At 36.2% G+C, this 21,230-nt stretch overlaps 2 protein-coding genes across 3 annotated transcripts; one reads left to right on the plus strand and one right to left on the minus strand.

Moving 5' to 3' along the window:
- Nucleotides 1-241: 241 nt before the first annotated feature.
- On the plus strand, nucleotides 242-4,918 carry LOC108989519 (heptahelical transmembrane protein 2-like). Its single transcript, XM_018963148.2, has 4 exons — nucleotides 242-573; nucleotides 668-760; nucleotides 878-926; nucleotides 4,019-4,918. Exons 1-4 carry the CDS (start codon nucleotides 335-337, stop codon nucleotides 4,694-4,696), a joined length of 1,059 nt encoding a protein of 352 aa, XP_018818693.1. The 5' UTR covers nucleotides 242-334; the 3' UTR covers nucleotides 4,697-4,918.
- Nucleotides 4,919-5,410: 492 nt separating this feature from the next.
- LOC108989518 (protein TSS) lies at nucleotides 5,411-19,756 on the minus strand. 2 transcript variants are annotated; one of them, XM_018963146.2, is made up of 24 exons: nucleotides 19,477-19,756; nucleotides 19,171-19,332; nucleotides 18,752-18,813; nucleotides 17,836-17,928; nucleotides 16,926-16,998; nucleotides 16,416-16,787; nucleotides 15,912-15,976; nucleotides 15,641-15,772; nucleotides 15,357-15,398; nucleotides 14,753-15,277; nucleotides 14,527-14,684; nucleotides 13,787-14,309; nucleotides 13,534-13,596; nucleotides 13,349-13,450; nucleotides 12,554-12,874; nucleotides 12,372-12,464; nucleotides 12,176-12,277; nucleotides 11,962-12,066; nucleotides 10,746-10,879; nucleotides 9,642-9,825; nucleotides 9,111-9,242; nucleotides 8,913-9,025; nucleotides 8,103-8,181; nucleotides 5,411-8,006 (listed from the first exon to the last, which is right to left on the minus strand). In XM_018963146.2, the coding sequence occupies exons 2-24, from the start codon at nucleotides 19,238-19,240 to the stop codon at nucleotides 5,898-5,900; spliced, it is 5,652 nt and encodes a 1,883-aa protein (XP_018818691.1). In that variant the 5' UTR covers nucleotides 19,241-19,332; nucleotides 19,477-19,756; the 3' UTR covers nucleotides 5,411-5,897. The 2 variants fall into 2 exon arrangements, with proteins under 2 accessions (XP_018818691.1, XP_035546942.1); XM_035691049.1 differs by having other exon boundaries at nucleotides 19,171-19,756.
- Nucleotides 19,757-21,230: the final 1,474 nt, after the last annotated feature.

The following is a 21,230-nucleotide window of genomic DNA, read 5'->3' on the forward strand; positions in this document are numbered from 1 at the left end:
ATTATGTATTGAAATATTAGATTTAGTTAAAATTTAGACCGAAGTCAAATAAGCTCAGCGTTATTTATTTCAGAAAATCTTTACGCGTTACTGGACCACGATAAGAAATTCCATCCTAAATCCAATGAATAAATGACACGTGTCTGAGCTCTCCGGGAGTTAAACGTCGTCGTTGTTTCCTTTTAGCAATTCTTTTCTGGTTCACAGGCCCTCGCCGTGTATAAATAGAAACATCTGTGAAAATTCCTCGAGGTGATCGATCAAGGAGATCGCCGGCGAACCTAGTCACGAGAAAATTTCCGGCGAGGATTTTTTAACTAGACCACAGGCGAAGATGAGTAGCCATCGGCGAAGAGGCGCCAAGAGCCACGAACGAGTCACCAACGACGAGAAGGAGATCAAGACGAGGACGACGTCGCAGAGATTTGAGAGGCGATTGGTGAAGTACCAGGAGTTGCCGGAGTATATGAAGGACAACGAGTATATTTTGGACTATTACCGGTGCGAGTGGCCGCTGAAGCACGCGCTGCTCAGCCTCTTCGCTTGGCACAATGAAACTCTGAACATCTGGACGTGAGCTAGCTAGATTCCGGTTCTCATACATATATATGTCTATACATACATGTGTATACATTTATGGACGTGTGTGTTTAATACTGTTGTGCAGGCATTTGGGGGGGTTTATGATATTTGCGGGATTGATGGTGATGAGTGTGATGGAGAAGGCGGAGATTGGAGGCCTGCTTGGGAGTTGGTCCAGGTGAGGCACAGAGAGAGAGATGCAATTGTCTTTCCGAAATTTGTTTTGGTTCATTTTGGTATTTCGATGACTATGAGCTTCTTGTTGATCACACTATGCATGTGTGTGTGAGACCAGGGTTCCCGTACCTAGAACGTTGACGAACATCTCCGACGGAATTTTTCCTGTGAGTAATGAGTTCTCAGTTTAATTTTTTCTTATTTTGCTTGTTACAATTTTTATTATTGATCTCTTGTAACGTAACCGTTAGATATTTACCTTCGGTGCTTTGCACTTCCCAAACCGTTGAAACTTGCAATATCGAAAATTTTATATGTCATACCATCGTCTTACTTTTATTCCATTAAATATGATGTGATATATTTATCATAATTAAATAATTATTTATTATATATTTTTTTATTATTTAATGATAATAAATATGCCACATACTATCTAATATGATCAAGATCAGATTGAATTTATTCTATTTTTTATAAGGAATAGGATGGAGCGCCGCTTGTCGCTTGATAGATAGGTGCTTGGCTATTTTTGGTCATCATTGATTCCAATTCTCTTATGGATTTGAGGGTTTAAGTAAAAAAATAAATACATAGAATAAATTTAATAATATTTATTGTTAATTAATATTATTTAAAGAAAAAATATAGTAGAATCTTATAAAACATTTTATAAGTCATTCTCTCTCGGCCCTCTAGTTTGGTTTATTAGATATTTGTACATTCTTTTATTTGTAAAATAAATATTTTTTAAAACGTGAGCTTTTATTACTATTTAATCACATCTTGCATTTTTGTTTATAAAATTTTATTATCAAATCGGTATGTAGAGCGCATCATTCACATTACTTAAATAATAAAATTTAATTTATAAAATTTTAAAAATTTAAAATTATCTTTTAATTTAAATTATGTCACCTAATTAACTAGATATACCCTACTTTTCTTTTCCATATGCCTCTATCTTCTTTTTCTTATTATATCTAAATGTTTTCAATTAATAAAGCAAGTAGACCACATTTAGATTACTTCACTATCAACGTCAAATTGTGCGACTGCACAACTACTCTAGTTATCCAAAAGTCTCAAAACGCAATAATTAAATACTGTATAATCCATAAAATGTTTCCATCTCTTTTTGAATGGAATCTAATATCAATATGGACAAGAAATTATAAAACAAGGTCTGTTGATATACCTGGAAAATGATTCTTTTATAATTCTCCTAGATTTATTTTACAACTCTACGTGAAATTTAGGATAGTTTTATAAATTTTTTTTTTTTTTTTAATAAAGTGGCATGATTGTATTAGTTGATTACAAAATAAGTTGTAATGTTGTTATAAAAAAATTGTCGGGTGCATTATTACTCTTGATATTTGTCATATTTAGTACATTGAATTTACAAAATATTAAAATATTCTCGTAACAAATCTATATTATTCGTTCAAATTTTAAAAATTACTTAGTTAGTGATTTTTGTTTAAAAAAAAAATATGTAATTATAAATTTTTTATGATCAAATTAAAACAAAATTACAAATATATAAAAATTTATAGAAAGATTTAGAACTCGTTTGGATTTAGAGAGGATTTCATCTTATCTCATTATTATAATTTTATTAAATTTGTACATAAAATATAATAAATAATTTAATTATTTCAAATCTCAATTTAATTTTTTTAAATTTTAAAAATATAATAATATTAAAAAATAATATTTTAATAATATTTAAATTTTAATAATCCAAACTAGCCTTTAAGGGCTCGTTTGTTTTTGGAGATAAGATGAGATGAGATGAGATTAAAGTTAAAAAGTTGAATAAAATATTGTTAGAGTATATTTTTTAATATTATTTTTATTTTGAGATTTGAAAAAGTTGAATTGTTTATTTTATTTTGTATTGAAAGTTAGAAAAATTATAATAATTAGATGAGATAAAATAAAATGAGATGAGATATTTTTTCAAAACAAACTAGGCTTAAATTTGACTTCACTCGTACAAGAGGTTTCTAGTTGGAGGTTGTTATAAATATAATATAAAAAATGTTTTGGATTAATAAGGCGGGATTTGACAAGTGGCCCGCCGAGTAGGTCACACTAGATAGCAGGTTGGTAGTGGGGTTCTCGGGACTGGAAATAAGAGGGGCCACCCACATGTGGTGTAGATTAGGTTCTTTTGAATTAGAACGGTCATGATTAAAAGAATGAAATGAGAGGCTTTCTGAAGCCGACAGCCGTATGATGTGGCTCTAACTTTTTTGTGTTTCAGAGTTTTGTCCCTCACATGACCTGTTTGTTTGTGAATATATAGAGACACGTACGTACACATGTAGTTGTAAATTACTTTTTAAAAAGGTTAATCTTTTATATATTTTAGTTGATGCGTAGATTTTCATATCTTCATATCAACAGTTGTTAGTTGTATCAAGTGGATAACAAAAAAAAAAAAAAAAAAACCTCGAAGATTCATTGCATTACAACCTTAAAGAAAAAAAGCAATTATACCAACCGAAAGAGGTCTACACTTTATTTTTTTCGCTTGTTCACATCGAGAATGGTCTCATGTCTGAACAGACTTGGTAAAAGATTCTTTGTTCTTTCTATTACATTTTCTTTCCTTACATTATAAGATCGAACCTATTCGATTTTTAGAAAGATTCCCTAACTTTACGGGAATTGTGAATGGCCTGTGGTTGTTAGCTTCCCATTCCCTTTTTTTGTTTCCTTTTGTCTTTGTAATTCTATTCATCATTTTTGTACATCACATACTATATTTTTTTTATATTTTTATTTTTCTCTTATCAAATATGTGATATCATGGGTAGAAGAATTTAATAAATTTAAAAAGAATAAAATTAAAATTTTTTAAAAAAAATAAAAAAATATAGTGTATGATATGTGAAGATGATGAGTATTAAAGCTCGAAAAAAAAAAAAAAACTCACCCCAATTTGTGACAAGGCACGGTTGCTTGTTGTAACGTATGATCAATTTTGTAATTCAAGACAACATTTTCTCCCCATTAAGGAGATTGGGAGCATAAGAATATATCGGGTTTCAAGGTGTCCGTATTTGTCAATTAAAAAGGCAATTCTTTTATATATATTGGAATGGTTTGGGGTTGCAGTTTGAACTTTGAACCAATTCTAATTTAATAAAAACTTGGTAGAATTGTACATTACCAGTTGAGAATGTTATGCCTGATTTGGATTGGATTGCCATATATAAACACAACCTACATTGGTGCTTGTTTGCAGGACTCACATTTGAGACACATTTCAGGCTCATCAGTTCTGCATGCACACAAAGAAGACAGTTCTGAGACTCCTATTATTCCTAGATGGCCTTGGTTTGTTTTCCTAGCCGGAGCTATGGGCTGCTTGGTTTGCAGCTCTTTGTCCCACCTCCTTGCTTGCCACTCAAAACGCTTTAACTTTGTCTTCTGGCGTCTAGACTACGCTGGTATTTCCCTTATGATAGTCTGTTCCTTCTTTGCTCCCATCTACTACGCCTTTTTGTGCAACCCCTACTCACGTTTCTTCTATCTTTCATCCATATCCGTGTTGGGTATCCTTGTCATCATCACCCTTCTCGCGCCTGCTCTCTCCACTTCTCGTTTCCGTTCCTTCAGGACCTCCCTGTTCCTCGGCATGGGCTTCTCGGGCGTAATCCCGGCAGCTCATTCCGTTGCTCTCAACTGGGGCCATCCACATATATTTGTTGCCTTAGGATATGAGCTTGTTATGGCAGTTTTGTATGCTGCAGGAGCTGGATTCTATGTTAGCAGGATACCAGAACGATGGAAGCCTGGTGCATTTGATATTGCAGGGCACAGCCACCAGATCTTCCACGTGTTTGTTGTTCTAGGGGCCGTTGCACACACCGCCGCCACTCTGGTTGTTTTCGATTTTCGCCGGGCATCGCCAACCTGCTAGTAGCCAGACATTTTGACACTGGAAAAGAGTACTATTTGCTTGGCACCAGGTTCTGCTGTTGAGTTCAGTTTGTTGTGATTGTGTTATCTTAGAATTGTATCCTAAAACTAATTAATTAGAATCCATGCACTATAATGTACGATGAAAAAAGTGCAAGTGCATGTCGGAGGATTGCCAGTTTCCTTTCCTCATCATGAATCACAGAGATGTCACGTTAATTTCATTGAAATAATTTACATATGCATATATTTTCAGCTGCGTATAATATCTCATTCTAATAAATAATAAGGGTAGGTAGTTTATAAGATCTCCACATTATTTAAAAATGAGAAGTTATTGCTCTTTATAATATTCCAATGATCAGCTCTAATTATATCATTGAGCCTTCCATTGAAGCGTTATATATAAATGGTATAGAGTCTACCTCAACTAGAAATGTGAAATTTGAATCGTGTCACCTACGACAGACTAGTCCAAAGAATGTGGGATCCTATATACAACCTACTCTTATTACTTATCAGAACGGGATATTCCGTATCACATCAAATAATAATAAAATTCATAAATTGTGATTGATAAAGGTGGATTTGTACCCATTTCATACACAAGAGCTCGTCACTTGGACTCCTCATTTGCTCCTGAGCCTGTTATTCAATGGATGGCTACCTTGCGAAATCAAATCTCAGAAAATGTAAATTAACAACATAAAAACTATGACACAGGTAAGAAAATTGAATTTATTTTGCAGATTTTCTGGAAATCATAATCGGTCCATCTGTTTCTATTATAACGCGAAGAACAAGATTACAGCACGACAAAAACAGGTTCAAAAAAAAAATATATATATATATAGATTATTAAGGAGATCGACTTAAGTCACCGAAGAACTACTCAAAAGATCCTTTGACTATCATTATTTGTTTCCTTTGCATGCCTGCAGCCTATTTAACTCAGTGAAAAAAATTAGTTCCTCCCCCCGCCCTCGCCTCGAGACCGCAGATCCAAACTGTATCGAGTGTATTCACAATGCATGGGCTTGCAGTCATTATGCTGCAGACTTAAAAAAAGCTTCATCCCTTCATGACTTGACCATCCATAAATACTCACTGTTATTTTATCACTTTCTGTTATCTCACAGCAATTCAACCATATGCTGTGAACTGATAAGAGCCGCATCTTAAAAATAAAAATTCATGTTCTTTCAAGTTGTAACCTCAACAATCTCGGACTCACTGTCACTGTAATCTGCCCAACATTTAGTTGGTTTTTCCTCAACCACTGCAATATTGCATGTTTCTGTTGCCACAACAATCTCACCAGCTATTGAGTCTATTTCTGTAGTCTTTTCATCATTTTCGGGATGGTTGTTCTCATTGTCGACTGCTTGATCTTCTTGAAGTGTCTGCTCAATTGGTGGATTTTCAGGTTCAATTTCTGTAGAGGACTTCTCACTACTCACTTCTGCTGCAGCTTCAATTTTGGTTACAACACTGATGTCATCATTGACAACAGTTGGTGAGTCTACTGAACTGACCGGAGATACTGGAAATCCATTTTGTGTCACTGGAATACCATTCAATGATGCTGGATAACCATTTGGTGACACCGGAACACCACCATTTGGGGACATAGGAAAGCCATTTGGAGAAGTCATATAACCATTTGGAGATATTGGATAGCCATTGGTAAGCCAAGGTTGTCCAGGTACAAACTCAGCAGCATGTGGGTTCATTATTCTAGGAGGGCTGAAGTGATTCCCATCTCCAGTGTGTTCAGCACTGTGGAAGCCAGCTTTGTTACGTGGAACCCGATTTCCTGATCTGTTATAGCCACCAGATAGCCGTGGACCATATGGAACCCTCGCTGTTGCTGAATGATGAGTTGATCTACGCACTGGATTGATTGAAAGCATGGGAGGAATATTAACTGGTGGGGGCAGAATTCCTCCATGATCTTTGAATCCTGGGACTGGAACTGAGCCAAATACTGGAATTGTCGATGGATTAAATGGAGGTGCAGCAGCAGAGAGTTTCTTGGTTGTCTCCTTTCCAGGTTCTCCTTCATCTTGCTTTTCCCCTTCATTTGGCTTTGGCTCAACACCTAACTCAACATTGGGCATATCATGTTGATTCTCATCTCCCTCTGCCACATTTTCTTCAGAAATGGAGGCACCTTTATCAGGCAAAAGAGTTGTGTTTTCAACTGAAGCAGACCCTGAATCAGGGGAAGTAGTGGGACAACCATCTAGCACCCCTATTCCCAACACTTCACTTTTCAAAGCACTCGTGCTTGAATCCTTGTAGATCTCAGGATTCTTATTCTCGTGAGCTGCAACACTTCCGGCTTTTGCTTTGGGGTCTTTAACAGTATCGCTATTTAATTCAGCCTTTTCAGTCACCAGTACAATATCTTGAGCAGCACTCTTTACAACCTCGAGTGGTTTTGTTGCCAGAGAGTTCTCAACTTTTGTTTCTTCTTCTTCTTCATCTTCATTGATGCTGCCTTTTGTCCCCTTCTTAGAAACCTGTTGTTGTTTCTCACCTTTGGGGTTGCCAACTTTTTCTTCCTCCACATCCTTGACACTTGCCACAGCTGCCTCCTGGCTAATCTGAGGATTTTGTTCCTTCAGAATATTCCTTTTTGGCAACTGTTCTGCCACTGCCTTCACTATCGTTCCAGGTGGAGCCAAAGCAACTTCTTTGTAGGAGAAAAGTTTTCCGGCTGCCTGAACGCTAATTGAACTTGCCACAGGAGTAGACTTAGCAACTTGATCAGTGGAAGCGGGGCTAGCAGGTGCTGACTTTTGGTTAGCTAACTTCTCTGCCCCACCCACTGATGTGCTAGAGGTATTCATCTTAGGACTGAAGCTTGCACTCTTAACAAATTTCTTTGTAGTAGGAGGAGCAGGTCCTGTAGAAGCAACAGGCTCATTTTGGATTGCTTTTGGGGATGTGAAATTAGTGGACTTTCCACGGTATCTTGATGACTGGGTTGCATTCATAAAGTTAGTATTTAGTTTTGCTAGGCTTGGCCTCCTTGAACTAGAAGACTTGCGAGCTGTAGGTGACCGGCCTTTAGGAACAGCTTCTTGCCATCCTTCATCAGAGATTTCATCTTGTATCGTGTCATCATTATTCAGCATCAGTTGATCAGAAAGAAGTGAATCGGGTTTTTCCTCTGCAGGTTGTGCAAACTGAGCTTCAGATTTATTTTCTTTATCACTTGAATTTTCTGCACTGGGGTAACTTGGTGACAGAATTTCATCCTTCTGATATTCGTCTGAGACTGTTTCCCCAGGTTTGCCTTTTACCTGTATGATAAAGGAAATTCAGATTACTTTGGGAATGAGAAAAATGGTAAGTTGTGAAGACATGAGAAAAATAAGCTACACATGGAGCTTTTTGACCTTGGCACGAGCTTTCTTTTGAGCATCTCTCGCTTTCATATCTGCATCTGGCGTTATATAATCCAAAAGGTCCGATACACTAATCCAAGAAGGGAAGATATTGAACATAGTTGTTAAGATCACATACAATTAAAAAATGAAGAAAATATTCTCACAACTCAGTTTCCAGATCTAATTTGATTAATTTTAAAAAAGTTTATGTAGGAGTAACTCCGAGCCAACATTTTGATGCGTATATAAAAATCTATCATAGGTTTCTAAGTAGATCGACAATGATACATCCGCAAGCAGCAGAAATAAAATAGTATGGCAAAAAGCATATGTTAACAAGCTGCTGGAAGCCTGTCAGACACAATTCAGTACGACTTATAATACGATTCAGCTGCAAGTAGACGTAGGGCATAGCATGGCAGAGCTTTCGTTTTAAAGATCCTTTATACCTATATGTATTTTATCAAAAACCATTGATTTTGATCCTATTGGTTAAACCCAAAGTTATCACTGAACTAAATAATGTGATCCCTCCATCGCCCCCACCCCAAAAAAAAAAAAAGAAGAAATTTCAGGCTCTGCCTCCAAGTCTCACTAGTGAATTAGCAAGCACTAATGCTAGAGATCTCTGTTGACTTATCAGTTAACTAATGGATGCCATCTACAGAAAAGAAAAATCTTGTCACGTATAATAAGCATGTAGAATGCATATTAATTACCAATTATAATCCTTTGGGATTTTCACCAATAGTCATAGACAATAATTTGAACAATATGGGACTGAGAAACATGAACAGTTATTTTTATTGTAACTATCACCTCAAATGGCCTTTGCTGGAGATTGAAGCATCTGGTTTTGGGGTACCATGACGTGCAGCTTCTTGCTGCTCTAGAGCCTTGGACTCAAAGTACTCGAGCCATGCAGCCGCATCCTATAGAAGTCCATTGCACAAGCTTGAGGAATAATGATAACTACAAAAATTGAGATTTAAAAACAAATGCCAAATCTAATACTACCTGTGTTCGTAGATCCTCGGACCCAAGTTTGGCCTGCAGTATCTGTAAGGTAGTTTGTTCATGCTGAACACTTAAGGAGTATGCCTCCATCAAGGAGAGAGCAATTGCTATTGCATGATAACTGGCAGCAGTCTGCACAAGTGAGACTTATTGTTAAAAATGCAAGAAAAGTCAGCAAAGACTGTTACAACAAAATTATGCCCTTGAGGATTAATTTTCTTTGATTTGGCTATTGAAAGCCTCAGAAGAGAATTTTGAATAAGTGAAAGTTAGTTAGGTCAGTAATAAGTTACATAATATCGATTATTTTCAATATAGTGAGCCTTGACGTTTACATTTCAATTGCTTAGTGCTTCAACGACAGTCTATTAATCAGTGAAGAAGACAAGCATTAGATATGTCATGGTTACACTGGTAGCTATAAAAACTATTTCTTGTCATACTCAACATGATATGAGGAAGTAACCAATGACTTTAATCATGAGTTGACATGGCACACCAATGTTTTAATAAACTGCCTGACTCCAATACCTGTATATGATCAGCTCCAAGTAGTCTTTGGTTACATTTCAATGCCTCGTGGAGATACCTAAGAGCAACATGGACGTTCCCCAAACCTTCTTCCATCATGGCTACATTAATATAAGTGGCGGCAGTATTTGGATGAGAAGGCCCACATGTTAAGTGCAGGAGATACAGAGCACGATTGACGTACCTAGAATTAGGAATAGGAAGAATAAGCTATCATTTGGATGCAGCTAAAAAGTTAAATAAAATTTAAAGGTAATTCTATTAATAAAAACATTTTATTCTATACTTTTATATCCATGGGCTGGTGCTCCTTGGTTTCATTGTATACCCCTCTAATTTTGAATTTTCTTGCTCAATTGCATGTTTCACTTGACAAAAGGATATAGCACATCACCCATTTAATTTTATGCCATGTATTTCTCTTCATTCTTCTGCTGATAGACTCCTAGGGACATGAGTATTATCATTTAAAATTCTTATCTTTCCTCATGCATGAATTTCTTTTAAATACATCAAGTAAATATTTACCCATTCCCTAGACACATTTCAGTGACCTCAAACAATAAGGTTCACCTTCTGTAAGCCTCCAATTATATGATCGAGAGCTCTTGACAAAAGCCTTAATGGGTTTTCTTAAGGCTATCGTTCAGTGAACTGAAAGTCTGAAACAGATAAGACCCGTTTGTAACTCTTTATGGTTTTATTAAATGTTATTATACCCTTTATAAATCTTGTACAACTTCCTTGCAGATGATAAGATACTGAAACTCTAGGAACTGAGAAAACGATCCATATTTTAAATGCATATCATCACATGGTAAACCCACTGAACAATTATGAAGTGATTCAGTTGCTTCAACAGACCACTGCCCTTATGAGCTTCTTAGTTAAACAGGTGTGATAACACATCACACAATAATTTCTGAATAATTAGCATGGCAGCTCCCAATTTTAATGGCCCGCATGCATCACCCATATAGTCAAATTCCATTGTGTAAATATGTTCCCGATACTAGAAAGCAATGAAAAAACAATTAGGATAGCCACCATAATCATAAATTCATCTGGGCAAAACTTCTTTGATTAATAATTATGGAAGCATACTTCAAGGCCAACTCTGTATGCTGAAGTCGATAGTAAAAAACAGCTAGATCTCCATAACTTTTCATTGTATCAGGGTGATCAAGTCCAAGCTCTCTCTCATTAATATCCAATGCTTTTTGCTGATATATGGTTGCCTAAACAAGGAATAAGGTCAGTATACCAAATAAGTCCTATGCTAACATTACATTGTTGAACAGGAATCATTTGGTATCCATCAAAGATGTTCAAATCTTGAAGGTTACACTAAACAAACTACTTAGAATAAAGTGTTCGGTGCAGTTCACTCCTTTTTTTTTTTTTTTGTCTTTCATGAACCTAACATCACAATTTCTAAAGAATGCGCAAGCATGTAAAGCTCATGCTTTAGAGTCCAAAAGTAGTTGAAAATGCTTATTTTTCTTTGGGCAAGTTGGTCAACAGTATGCAAGGTTGTGGATATATAGTTTATCATGCACCCAAAAAAAAACCACATTTTACAAACAAATGCTTAAAAAGCTCCATATTTTCCAGCAAACCTTGGCAAAATTTCGGAAAGCACATGGGAAAACTGGCTAATTTGTTTATTAGAATGAGCTTCTGATCCGCAAACTGATAAGCTATATATGAAGCTGAGGGTTTTCCAACTTCCTATCAATGTCAACAAAGGGGAAATCCCTGGCATTATTATAATCTGACTGAAAACAAGTTCAGAAAATTTAGGATTCAAGAACCAGATTAAACTTAGTGTTTATTTCTCTCTTCAAAACTTGAGCATTTGTGTGCATGTTTAATATATAGTAAACCAATGGGTCTAATATCTAAGACTATATTTGTATTGCAAAGGTTGTGGTATCAAGTAAATGGCAAGACCCATGCTTGCATATTTTCCACATGTTTTTTATGCTATTTGGACTGCCAGCATGATTCTTAATGTATCAAGGAGTTTGAGCTAGATATGAATCAATGTTATTAACATTTTAATTCATATACTAACAGAAAAGCAAAACAAAACCAAATTATAGGCAGGTTACTGACTCTGTAGAAATCTGTTAAACATTCCACATGAACATACTTGTTAATTGAACTTTCATGCTACATAGACCCAGATAATATCGAATGCATTAAAAACAAAATGCAAAGTGTTTCAGTGATCCAGATAAGACATAGCATATGCCGGCATAGATCACTAGTCATGCAATCCATGCACAGAAGTATGCATATACTTTTAAGCATATACCTGATTGAAGTCCCCCGTATGATAGAGCACTACAGCCAGAAGACTATATGCTCCAGCTGTCATTCGATGATAAGGACCACAGACAGACACAAGTTTTGAGAGTGCCTTCAAAATTCCACACGAAATAATACTTCAATTAATTGAAAATCTTTCGGAGGAAAAGAATATAAAAATGAAAGACCAATAGGACAAAAAATAGAAGTTTTTACCATACCTTAGTGCCATAATTAACAGCATCCTCCAATTTACCCTTATCCAGGGAAGTCTTGGAAGATTCCAACAGTGTACGTCCATCAGCAGATGAACATGCAACATGCTGTGTGAAATGGTCAACATTGTCACAGGACTGGGAAAAATCCTAAAGAGAATTACACTTCCTAGTTTTAAAGTGAACTGTTAATATATGTTACCTTATAGACGGGGACCATGCTAATGACATCTGACTTCCTAAAAGGTAGTGCACCGTCCATATCATAGTCCCTAGGAACAAGCTCAAGTCCAACCTGAGAAAATGTGACTCCATTAAAATCTGGAGACAAACTTTATTCATTTTGAGGTAAGACAGATAATAACAAGAAAATCTAATTCAAACCTTGTGGCACATTCCACGAAGAATGGCAAACTTTCTCAGCTCCTCTGAGCTTTCATATTTCCAATGCCAACCGAATCTCTTCGAAAGGAATGTTTCCACCCACTTCCATTTTAGCTTGTCATCATTAATAATTTCAGCATCAGGATTTTCAAGTGATGGTGTTCCTAATAGTAAATTTAAACATGATGCTATTGCCGCAGCCAAGTCAGCAACATTATCAACTGCAGCTACAACAGCTTGCAAGATGTGCTTGTAGGCTCGAACAATCATCTCATGTATACAGAGTGATTGAACATGAGGAAGCTTGTCTGCAAGTTCAACCTACAATGACATGGAAAATTTGCTTTCAAAATTGTCGGTCCTGCTAGATATATAATTCTTCAGAACTGTAGAACACGAGTAAGCAGAACTACTCGCATCATTGACAAAGGCGACAAGGTTCAGCAGAATTCCTACCGTGCCACATGAGTAAATATAGGATGGTAAGAAGAAATTATCTAAATGAAATATATTTAAAATGTCACGGAAGAAAGAGATCATAGTTATTGATAACTCCAGACTTCAAACATGTCCTATACAAAGTGATATCATGGGTAAACAACCTAGTATGGCCTTTTCTGACCTCTACTTTGCTTTTTTTGGTTAGATCCAATGCCAGTCGTTGGTTTGCGAATATATTTGGTGGCATACGGGAGTACCGTGTAAAAAAAAAGAATCCCATCAATCCAATCATCATGAAATGGTCAAAATAGAAGTAAAAGAACTTAAACAAAACTACTAGAGTAAAGTAATTACCACGCGCCCTAAGGAACACATTTGCAAACCCCTGGTATGCATAAAATCTGTCAATGTCCTTCCATCAACGGGTGAAAGTTCAAGTGACCCAAAATCTGCCACCTAAAAATTTAAAGTCACACCCATCAAACATATTGAAGTCAAAGACCTCAGGGGTGGATCATTTTAATAATTCGGGAACTAACCAGCTTCGGAAGTGCAGTATCAGCATAGTAATTATGAGCCATTTCAATCAACTCCTCGGGTGCCTGAAAATATGAAGGAACAAGACCACGTGTTAGAAAGCCTACATGAGTTTGAAGCAATTAAACAAACTGTTTCAGAAGCATATATAGATACTAATGCATAATTACCAATCAGCTTTTGAGGAAATGAGGTTCAAGAACTATATATATCAAATTGGGTTTACTTATACCCGGGCAAACACGGCTTACAAACCTTATGGTGAAGGCCAGTCTCTGATTCTTTAAGGCGCAAATATGCTGACTCAGGAAGCAGCCTTTTCCACATGATTTCCTTCTCCTTATCTTGTTTCTCCAATTCCTTCTGACTAAGGTTATCTGATTTCTTGTTTACGTCAGGGTTGTTACTCATAGAAACTTCCTTCCCTGCCTCAGTTTTTCCGCTTCTAACATCCGTTTTCTTCTTTATCTCCTTTAGCAGTCCACCTTGCTTCCCAAGGCCTTTTACAGCAGGCTCAGGCTTGGCTTCTTCAGCTTTCTTAGACTCAGTTTTCCCTGAAGCCTGGTTTTGCAAATGTTGCACCCAACATGCTCCAAGCTCCCATCTAATAGACCTAGTCTGCTTAGTGGGTTCTTCCTGCAACTTCAGCAAACTTTGTTCCACCACTTTCCTAACCAAAGACCTAGCAGCACGTAAATTTTCCATATCTGTGCTCTGCAGGCGTTGGCCTATGCTAGATGATTGAGGTGTGGGAGGCTTGTGTAATAGCATCCTCAAGCTACTCATAAAACAATATATCAATTAGTCATAATACCATCATGAAGGCAATGCACTTTATTCCTACAAGGCTGCAAAGTTCTTTATAGTGAGTACAGAATACACGTTTTAATAGTGAATAAAGTAATAATTTCCAAAAAATAAGAGCACATGATTCATACCGCACTTTAGTTCCAAATTTACAAGAATGGATATGGGCCCAAGATAGATTGACTGACCTGTTGACATTCAAGGCGTTAGCACCTCCTTCAGGCTGATCCTCAATGTCAATGTCCTGTGGAATAGGATTTCCCTCCCAATTCACCTCAACTGGAACTTTCACAACAGCCATGTAGCCACAATGTCTAACTATCACAACACTTAAAGTAGAAGTATCCTACAAGACCAGAAGATAAAGTCAGCAACTAATATAACAATTTTGGACAACTTAATTTATTTACTCACATGGACAGTAGCACTCTCATCAGCAGTTATGCCTTTTAGTAAATTTCTCCGAGCAAGCTCCTCTTGGGACATTCCAAGGACCTGAGTCCCATCATTTTTGCAATCCAACTTCGTACTCGCATCAGATACATCCTTAGTCACCTTAATAATTAAATCTCCAAATCTCTCCTCGTGCAAGATTGAAACAGTGGGATATTTCAAAGAGCATTCATTACTATCAATGAGACTCTTGATTGCGGCAACAGCTTTAAAAACTGACACGTCGACGAATAAACTATGAAGAAGAAAGGCTTTCCTGTCTCGAATTTGCCTCTGTTCTGACGTTTCACAAGGCATTGCTGCCAGAATGGCAAATTCCTTTGCCCACTGCCTGTGATCATGTTTTCCATCTCTTCCTTGCCCACCCCCATTTCCTCCCCAGTTTTCGTCTTCCATGGGAAGTGGTGGGAAAACAGATGGATTGTCGGCAACAACTGGAGGGACAACCCATGTGTTTGCACGAAAACCATATGGAAGATTTCCAAACTGAAATAAAATGTGTAAATGTGAAACTATTTTCTCTGATTATTATCATGTGCAAAATTATATTGCAAGATCTACGTACTTTATTGTGCTCTGTGAAAGCTTTCATAAGGCCTCTGTATGCCTGCAAGCAAAAGAATAGTATGACAGCATGCAGAGAAGGATTAAACAAACCTGACACATGAATAATACTCAACTACATACAGAGAAGGATTAAGGGGAAAAGACAAAAAAAAAAAAAAAAAACGAAAGCAAGCATTAGTAGAGAAATAGATCCAATAGAAAAAGAAAGCAAGCATTACTAGATAAATAGATCCAATAGACAAAACAACTGACAGAAGAGAGGGGGGAGCATTATAAACTTACAGCATCAAAAGCCCTGCTTATCTGCTGAAGTAGCCCCACCAAAGAGTGACTAAGAAGAAGGCGTTTCCCAGTGGGATAGAACCCTTTTCTGGATGCAACAATTGTTGTTGGCTTCCCACTGCAAACTCGAACCTTCAAAAAATTGAAGTTGCACATCCATATCAAACAAGTCCGTGCATTAGTTAAGTATAGCCAATGAGTTCAATGGATCAAAAGTATAACGGCCCCATTCCAATAAAATTAAACAATGAAATGGGATAGAGAGGCTTACATCAATCTGAAAGAAATCATCTTCCGTTTTATCTTCGAGGAAGGGACGTGTAGATCTTCGAATGTCTGCAAAGAGAACCCAAAACACAGTCAACAAACGAGCCTCATGTTTTTAGCTCTGCAAAAAACAACTGTGCTTAGCACATTGGTCATTAAATTCAACCACAAAGTCTCCATCCATATTTTCAAGTGAAGAAAGAAATCAACCGGGAAAAATCCATCTTCCGTGAATTTGGCGTGGGGAGAGACCATTTGACACTACCAGTCTAGCACGTATAGCTATGTAAACTTGCAACAAGCACGACCTATAGGATATAGATTTCTCCCAGACATGCACGAAGCTTAGGAATATATTAATTGGTCGTTAGGACTTGGGCACATCCCACATATGCATTCAAAAAGCAAAAACAATACCAAATACGATTTGAACAAACTCACGCACGGACCACGAGTGATTTCCACAAACAGTTAGTTTGTACAAAAGTCAGTGAGAGAACAAACTCACAGTGAACTGGCGGCGTGAGATCCGAGAACGAGAAGAAGTCGTAGAACTGCCCGAGCCTCGGCGGCGGGTACATCGACACGGCCGCGACGTCAGATTTATCGGTCCCCTCAGGGATGCACTTACTAGGCACCTGACTGCCAACTTGCGGGGCCGGACCAGATTTCTTCTCCGTCGGCTTCGGAATCGGAACATCGCCCACATTATCCGGACTCTGGCTCTGAGAAGGTTCTGACTCGGCCGTTCCGGGCTCTTTCGACTGGGCTCTGACCGGAGGCTTCGGCGAAGAGGACGGGGACCCGAAGGCGGTGGTGCAGGCCACAATGTCGAGGAGTCTCCGGACGTGCGCGATCGCGAGGTCCTCTGTGTAATCCTCTGCGAAATTCAAGCCAAATGTTTATTTATTTTAAAAAATAAAAAAGAAGTGGTGGCAGTGATCCGGTGCGGTGGGCGAAAGTTAATGTAATCAATGTCAAATATAGGCCGTTGGATTAGAGGAAAAAGAAGCGGTACCTTCGACGATGGAGAGGTGGCACGGTTTAAGTGAGACGATGTCCACCGAATCTTTAAGCCGCGATCCTTTCACCTGAAACCGTTTTGGTCGTTATTTCCGGTATTAGTTCCTACGTGGATCACCCAGCTCAGCATGGAGTCCACGTTGGGGGCCCAAGCTATTATGCCTTTTAAAAAAAAAAAAATGCATGGGGATCGAGTATGGTGTCCGATAAATATTGATGTTTTATTTAATAATTAAAAAATTAATTTTTAATAAATTCATGAATTTTTTTAGATATTCAAAAATTTTTAAAAAATAAAAAAAATAAAAATACATTTTTTATGAGCAACATTATCACTTACTTGAACTCAATTTATATAAAGTTTTATTTAAATTCCTCATATTTAATGAAATGGGTATAAAAATTAAGGGTCTCTTGGCTTTAAGCTATTTTGTGCCTTTTGATTTATGATAATCTAACATTTTTAAAATTAGAAAAATTATTTACCATGAATATATTAAATATGATGTAAAAATTATCACATCAATAACATACAAACTATTTATATTTATTTTTTTATGTTTATATGAAATCTCAAAATTTAAAAAAAAAAAAAAAAAAGGAGTTTTGATGTGTATAGAGAAATTCAGATTAGAAAAGGGAATGCTTCTTTTAATTTTTTTTATTCATGTTAAATTAATTGAATTTATTTATTTATTATCCTTAAACTATATATTTAATAAAAAATGAAATAAAAATAAGTACGTATTACATGCATAATTATTATTAGAAAGTAGAAACAAAACAAGAGTACAAACGCGGACAAAAGTGAAAGGACGAAAGTGGGCCCAACTCGAGCGTGTTAGCAACGGGAGGAAGTACAGCACATTTAAGTGCTGAGAAGTGGAAAGAAGAGAGAGTACTACCTCGTGCGATAGGGAGAAGTTGGTCAAATGACATGTCTCAACGTGGACTGATAACAGCTTTCTCAAGTCTAGCATCTTGTCCGTAGATATACCCTGCAATTAAACAAAATAATGTTAATGATTCTTCATTTTATCTATATTTAATTTTTTTTAATAGTTAAAAAAGTGATTAATAGCCTATTGATATTTTTTTATTTTTAAAAATATTTTTTAAAAAAAAGTATAATTTGCTCTAGGCGGCAGCATACATAGTAGATATATGGAAGCGACAGAGTAGCACCACTCATTAAATAAACCAATTCATAACCAACAAAACCTAAAGAGTAAGAAAAGGTTTGGATTCAAAACTCACCTCAATTCATTTCAACTCATCTCATCTCATCATTATAACTTTCTCAAATTCTCACATAAAATATAATAAACAATTCAACTTTTTCAAATCTCAAAATAATTTTTTCAAATTCTCATACCAAATATAATAAATAATTCAATTTTTATTCTACTATTCACAAATCATCTCAATCCATCTCAACTCATCTTTGAATCCAAACTTTTCCTAAAACTACATCCACTAAGGGTGTAGCACGAGACGGTCGGATAAGGTCAATTTTTGTTTTCTTTTTATTTTTTTTTTAATTTTTTTTATATCTTTAAACATTTAAAAAAAATCATAACATCGTTAAAAAAAACATTTTCTCAATCAGTAAAAAAAAAATTGTCGATACCCAATCGGGATCCAATTGTCGGCGAGAATTAATAACATTTTTCAAACCTAAAATCTAGCTAAACAGACAGGTCCCAAAACCCACAACCAGCTTATCTTGCAAAACACAAAACATGGTGTTCACGACAATGGTGTGGATGTTTTAGGGAGGCAAAGAAAGAACACGTGAAAAGATATAAATGGTATACAAACCTTGAGGGTTACTTGTGCATCGTCTGGTGTTTCAATGGTAATCTCTATTACACTGGGCAAAACTGCATGTACAAAGGATATAACAAGTAGTAGTATTAGTAACAATGAAGCTCATGAAGAACAACCATTTTGAAGGAAGACAACAAGTACATGGTTTTGCTCCGAAACATAGATAGAATAATAGCCGGTTTGGATTGAGAACTCAACTCACTATTATTCACAAATTTTAATTTATAAATTTCACTATTATTCACAAACTATCTCAACTCATCTCATCTTGAATCACACGGGAAAAGTATGTTTTTGTCTGTTCTTTTCCTCAATTTATTAGCATCCAATTAGGAAAAAGTAAGTAATAATCCAAAAGAAGAATAAACAAGTTGTTGTAAAGACAAGAAAAATGAAGAAAGATATTGGACCTTTCTCTTCCTTTTTCTTCTTATCTCCCCTTGCTTTATGTGGTTTCGCCTTGCCTGTTTTTGGAGCCATTTCACATCCAAACTTCTGGGTTTAGTTTTAAAACTTTTTTTGCTTGCTTCAGTTCTTGCTTGGAAGGAAATGCCAAACTACTAACTTTAGGCCTGAATAGAATAAAGAACATAAGAACTATCTCAGCAAAAGTCAGAAAGTATCTGAGAGAACGAAACTCAATCTCAGCAAACACTCGACTAGAACCAAAACACTCATATACCCAGAAATTATAGGAAAAAAGGGTAGTTGGGTACCTAAGAATTTAAGAGGTTTTGTAAATGGTGTTGTTGAGCATAATAAAGAGGAGCTAAGAAAAGTGGGAAGAAGATTTGCTGGGGACAGAAAGTGAGGGCATGCAAGAGTGTGAGAAGAGGATATGAGAGAGAGAGAGAGAGAGAGAGAGAGAGAGCAAGAGATGGATAGGATAGATAAGGTGAGAGAGCCAAGCAGCTTGGCTCCTTGAGCAGAAGCACAGCTGAGACAGTGTTAAGGCTAAAGCTATTTCGGACCTCTCATTTTTGTTCTGCTTTCTCACCTTAACACCTCATCATCATCTCTCTCTCTCTCTATATATCTCTCTCTCAATCTTTCTATTAGATTTGTTGTTTTATCATTGGAAACTAGGAGAAGTCGATAGAGGGTTATCCAATCTCCCGTGTTAGACTGGTTTTGATAAATAGGGAGGCCTATAGCTGCCTGCCACGTGTATCAAAATTTAACTCCTTTGAAAGAGCACGCCACTGCAGTACTAGCTGTTCGGCCACCCAAGCCATTCATCCCTAATTGATAGGCTAATTCCAAAAACATTTGGTGCAAGATTTGCATTTCATAGACTTTGGGGTTGGTTGAAATTCCAAGACGAAGAAGGTAAGGAATTTAATACTCCATTTGGATGGTTGAGCATTCAGGTCATATGTAAGTAGTGGTAAAATACTTTAAAAATAATAATAAACTGTTTGTGAATAGGTAAAGTGGTATAAGAATAATAATATAGTGAAGTTGCTCAGTTGTAACAGTCTAAATTCCTTCATTTAAGGCCCTATTTGAAATTTGGACTGAATTGAGATCAATTTAATTTAGTCTAATTTTAAATTGAGTATAACATTCAAATACATAACTTTTAAATCACTAAATTCATTTAAACTCAAAACCACTTTATACGTGTGACTCACAATATTTTTTAATTCAATACGTCTTTACACACAGGACCCATAACTTTTTTCAACTTTTCATAAATACATCTAAATTCATCTTAATATCCAAATATATCTAAACTCATCTTAAGTGGATCCTACAAAACTCACTCAACTATCTCAACTCAACTCAACATCCAAACAGAGTCTAAAGGCTTTTACCTAGTTGTTATCATCACATTACTTTCCTTTTTTTTTTTTACGCTGCCGATCCGAATAAGAATTTTCTAACGACTAATTAATAAACAAAAACTATGAATTGAGATTGAGAGATAGATCCCCTACATCACTTTTTGTATAATTATACCATGAAAAATTATTAAGGAAAATGGAGAGTTTTAAGAAGTGGAGAAAATTATTTGTTTGGATGTTAATGATGTCAAGTAAGGCTGATAATTAAGGTAAGGGGAAAAAACATTGTTCACACTTAAAAACAAATTGCATCCTTGGACTATTAAAAGGTTGTAATATTATCCATAGCCGGTCGAGATCCGACTCACAAGATCATGTTTTACCACTTATTTGTACTTATTTTTCATCCATCTTAACAAAATTAGAGAGTTAAAATTAAATGAAGATACTATTTTCCGATTTTTTGTATTTATTAGTTTGGAGTGCAAAATAAGAGAATGAAAAAATTTGATCCACTTGAACAGTCTTACGTGTTAATTAGATGGTGGAAAGTCTTAAATTCGTTCCTTATGGAATGCCAACCTCCCAACAAGCTGGTTTGGAATTCAAAACCATGTCCTTTGGAATTTACACAAGTTGCTTAGGAAAGAAGTGACTATGGTTGTGTTTGGATGTTGAAGTGA

Source organism: Juglans regia, chromosome 6 (genome assembly GCF_001411555.2).
Source record: "Juglans regia cultivar Chandler chromosome 6, Walnut 2.0, whole genome shotgun sequence".
NCBI lineage: Eukaryota > Viridiplantae > Streptophyta > Magnoliopsida > Fagales > Juglandaceae > Juglans > Juglans regia.

Excerpts from the sequence above, each read along its gene's own strand:
- LOC108989519 (XM_018963148.2), top strand. The coding sequence starts at position 335 with ATGAGTAGCCATCGGCGAAGAGGCGCCAAGAGCCACGAACGAGTCACC. Across the intron at positions 574-667 it reads GAAACTCTGAACATCTGGAC|GCATTTGGGGGGGTTTATGA; the intron begins GTGAGCTAGCTA and ends ACTGTTGTGCAG. Across the intron at positions 927-4,018 it reads TCTCCGACGGAATTTTTCCT|GACTCACATTTGAGACACAT; the intron begins GTGAGTAATGAG and ends GCTTGTTTGCAG.
- LOC108989518 (XM_018963146.2), bottom strand. The coding sequence starts at position 19,240 with ATGGCTCCAAAAACAGGCAAGGCGAAACCACATAAAGCAAGGGGAGAT. Across the intron at positions 18,814-19,170 it reads GAAGAAAAAGGAAGAGAAAG|TTTTGCCCAGTGTAATAGAG; the intron begins GTCCAATATCTT and ends TTGTACATGCAG. Across the intron at positions 15,773-15,911 it reads ATGATTTCTTTCAGATTGAT|GTTCGAGTTTGCAGTGGGAA; the intron begins GTAAGCCTCTCT and ends AATTTTTTGAAG.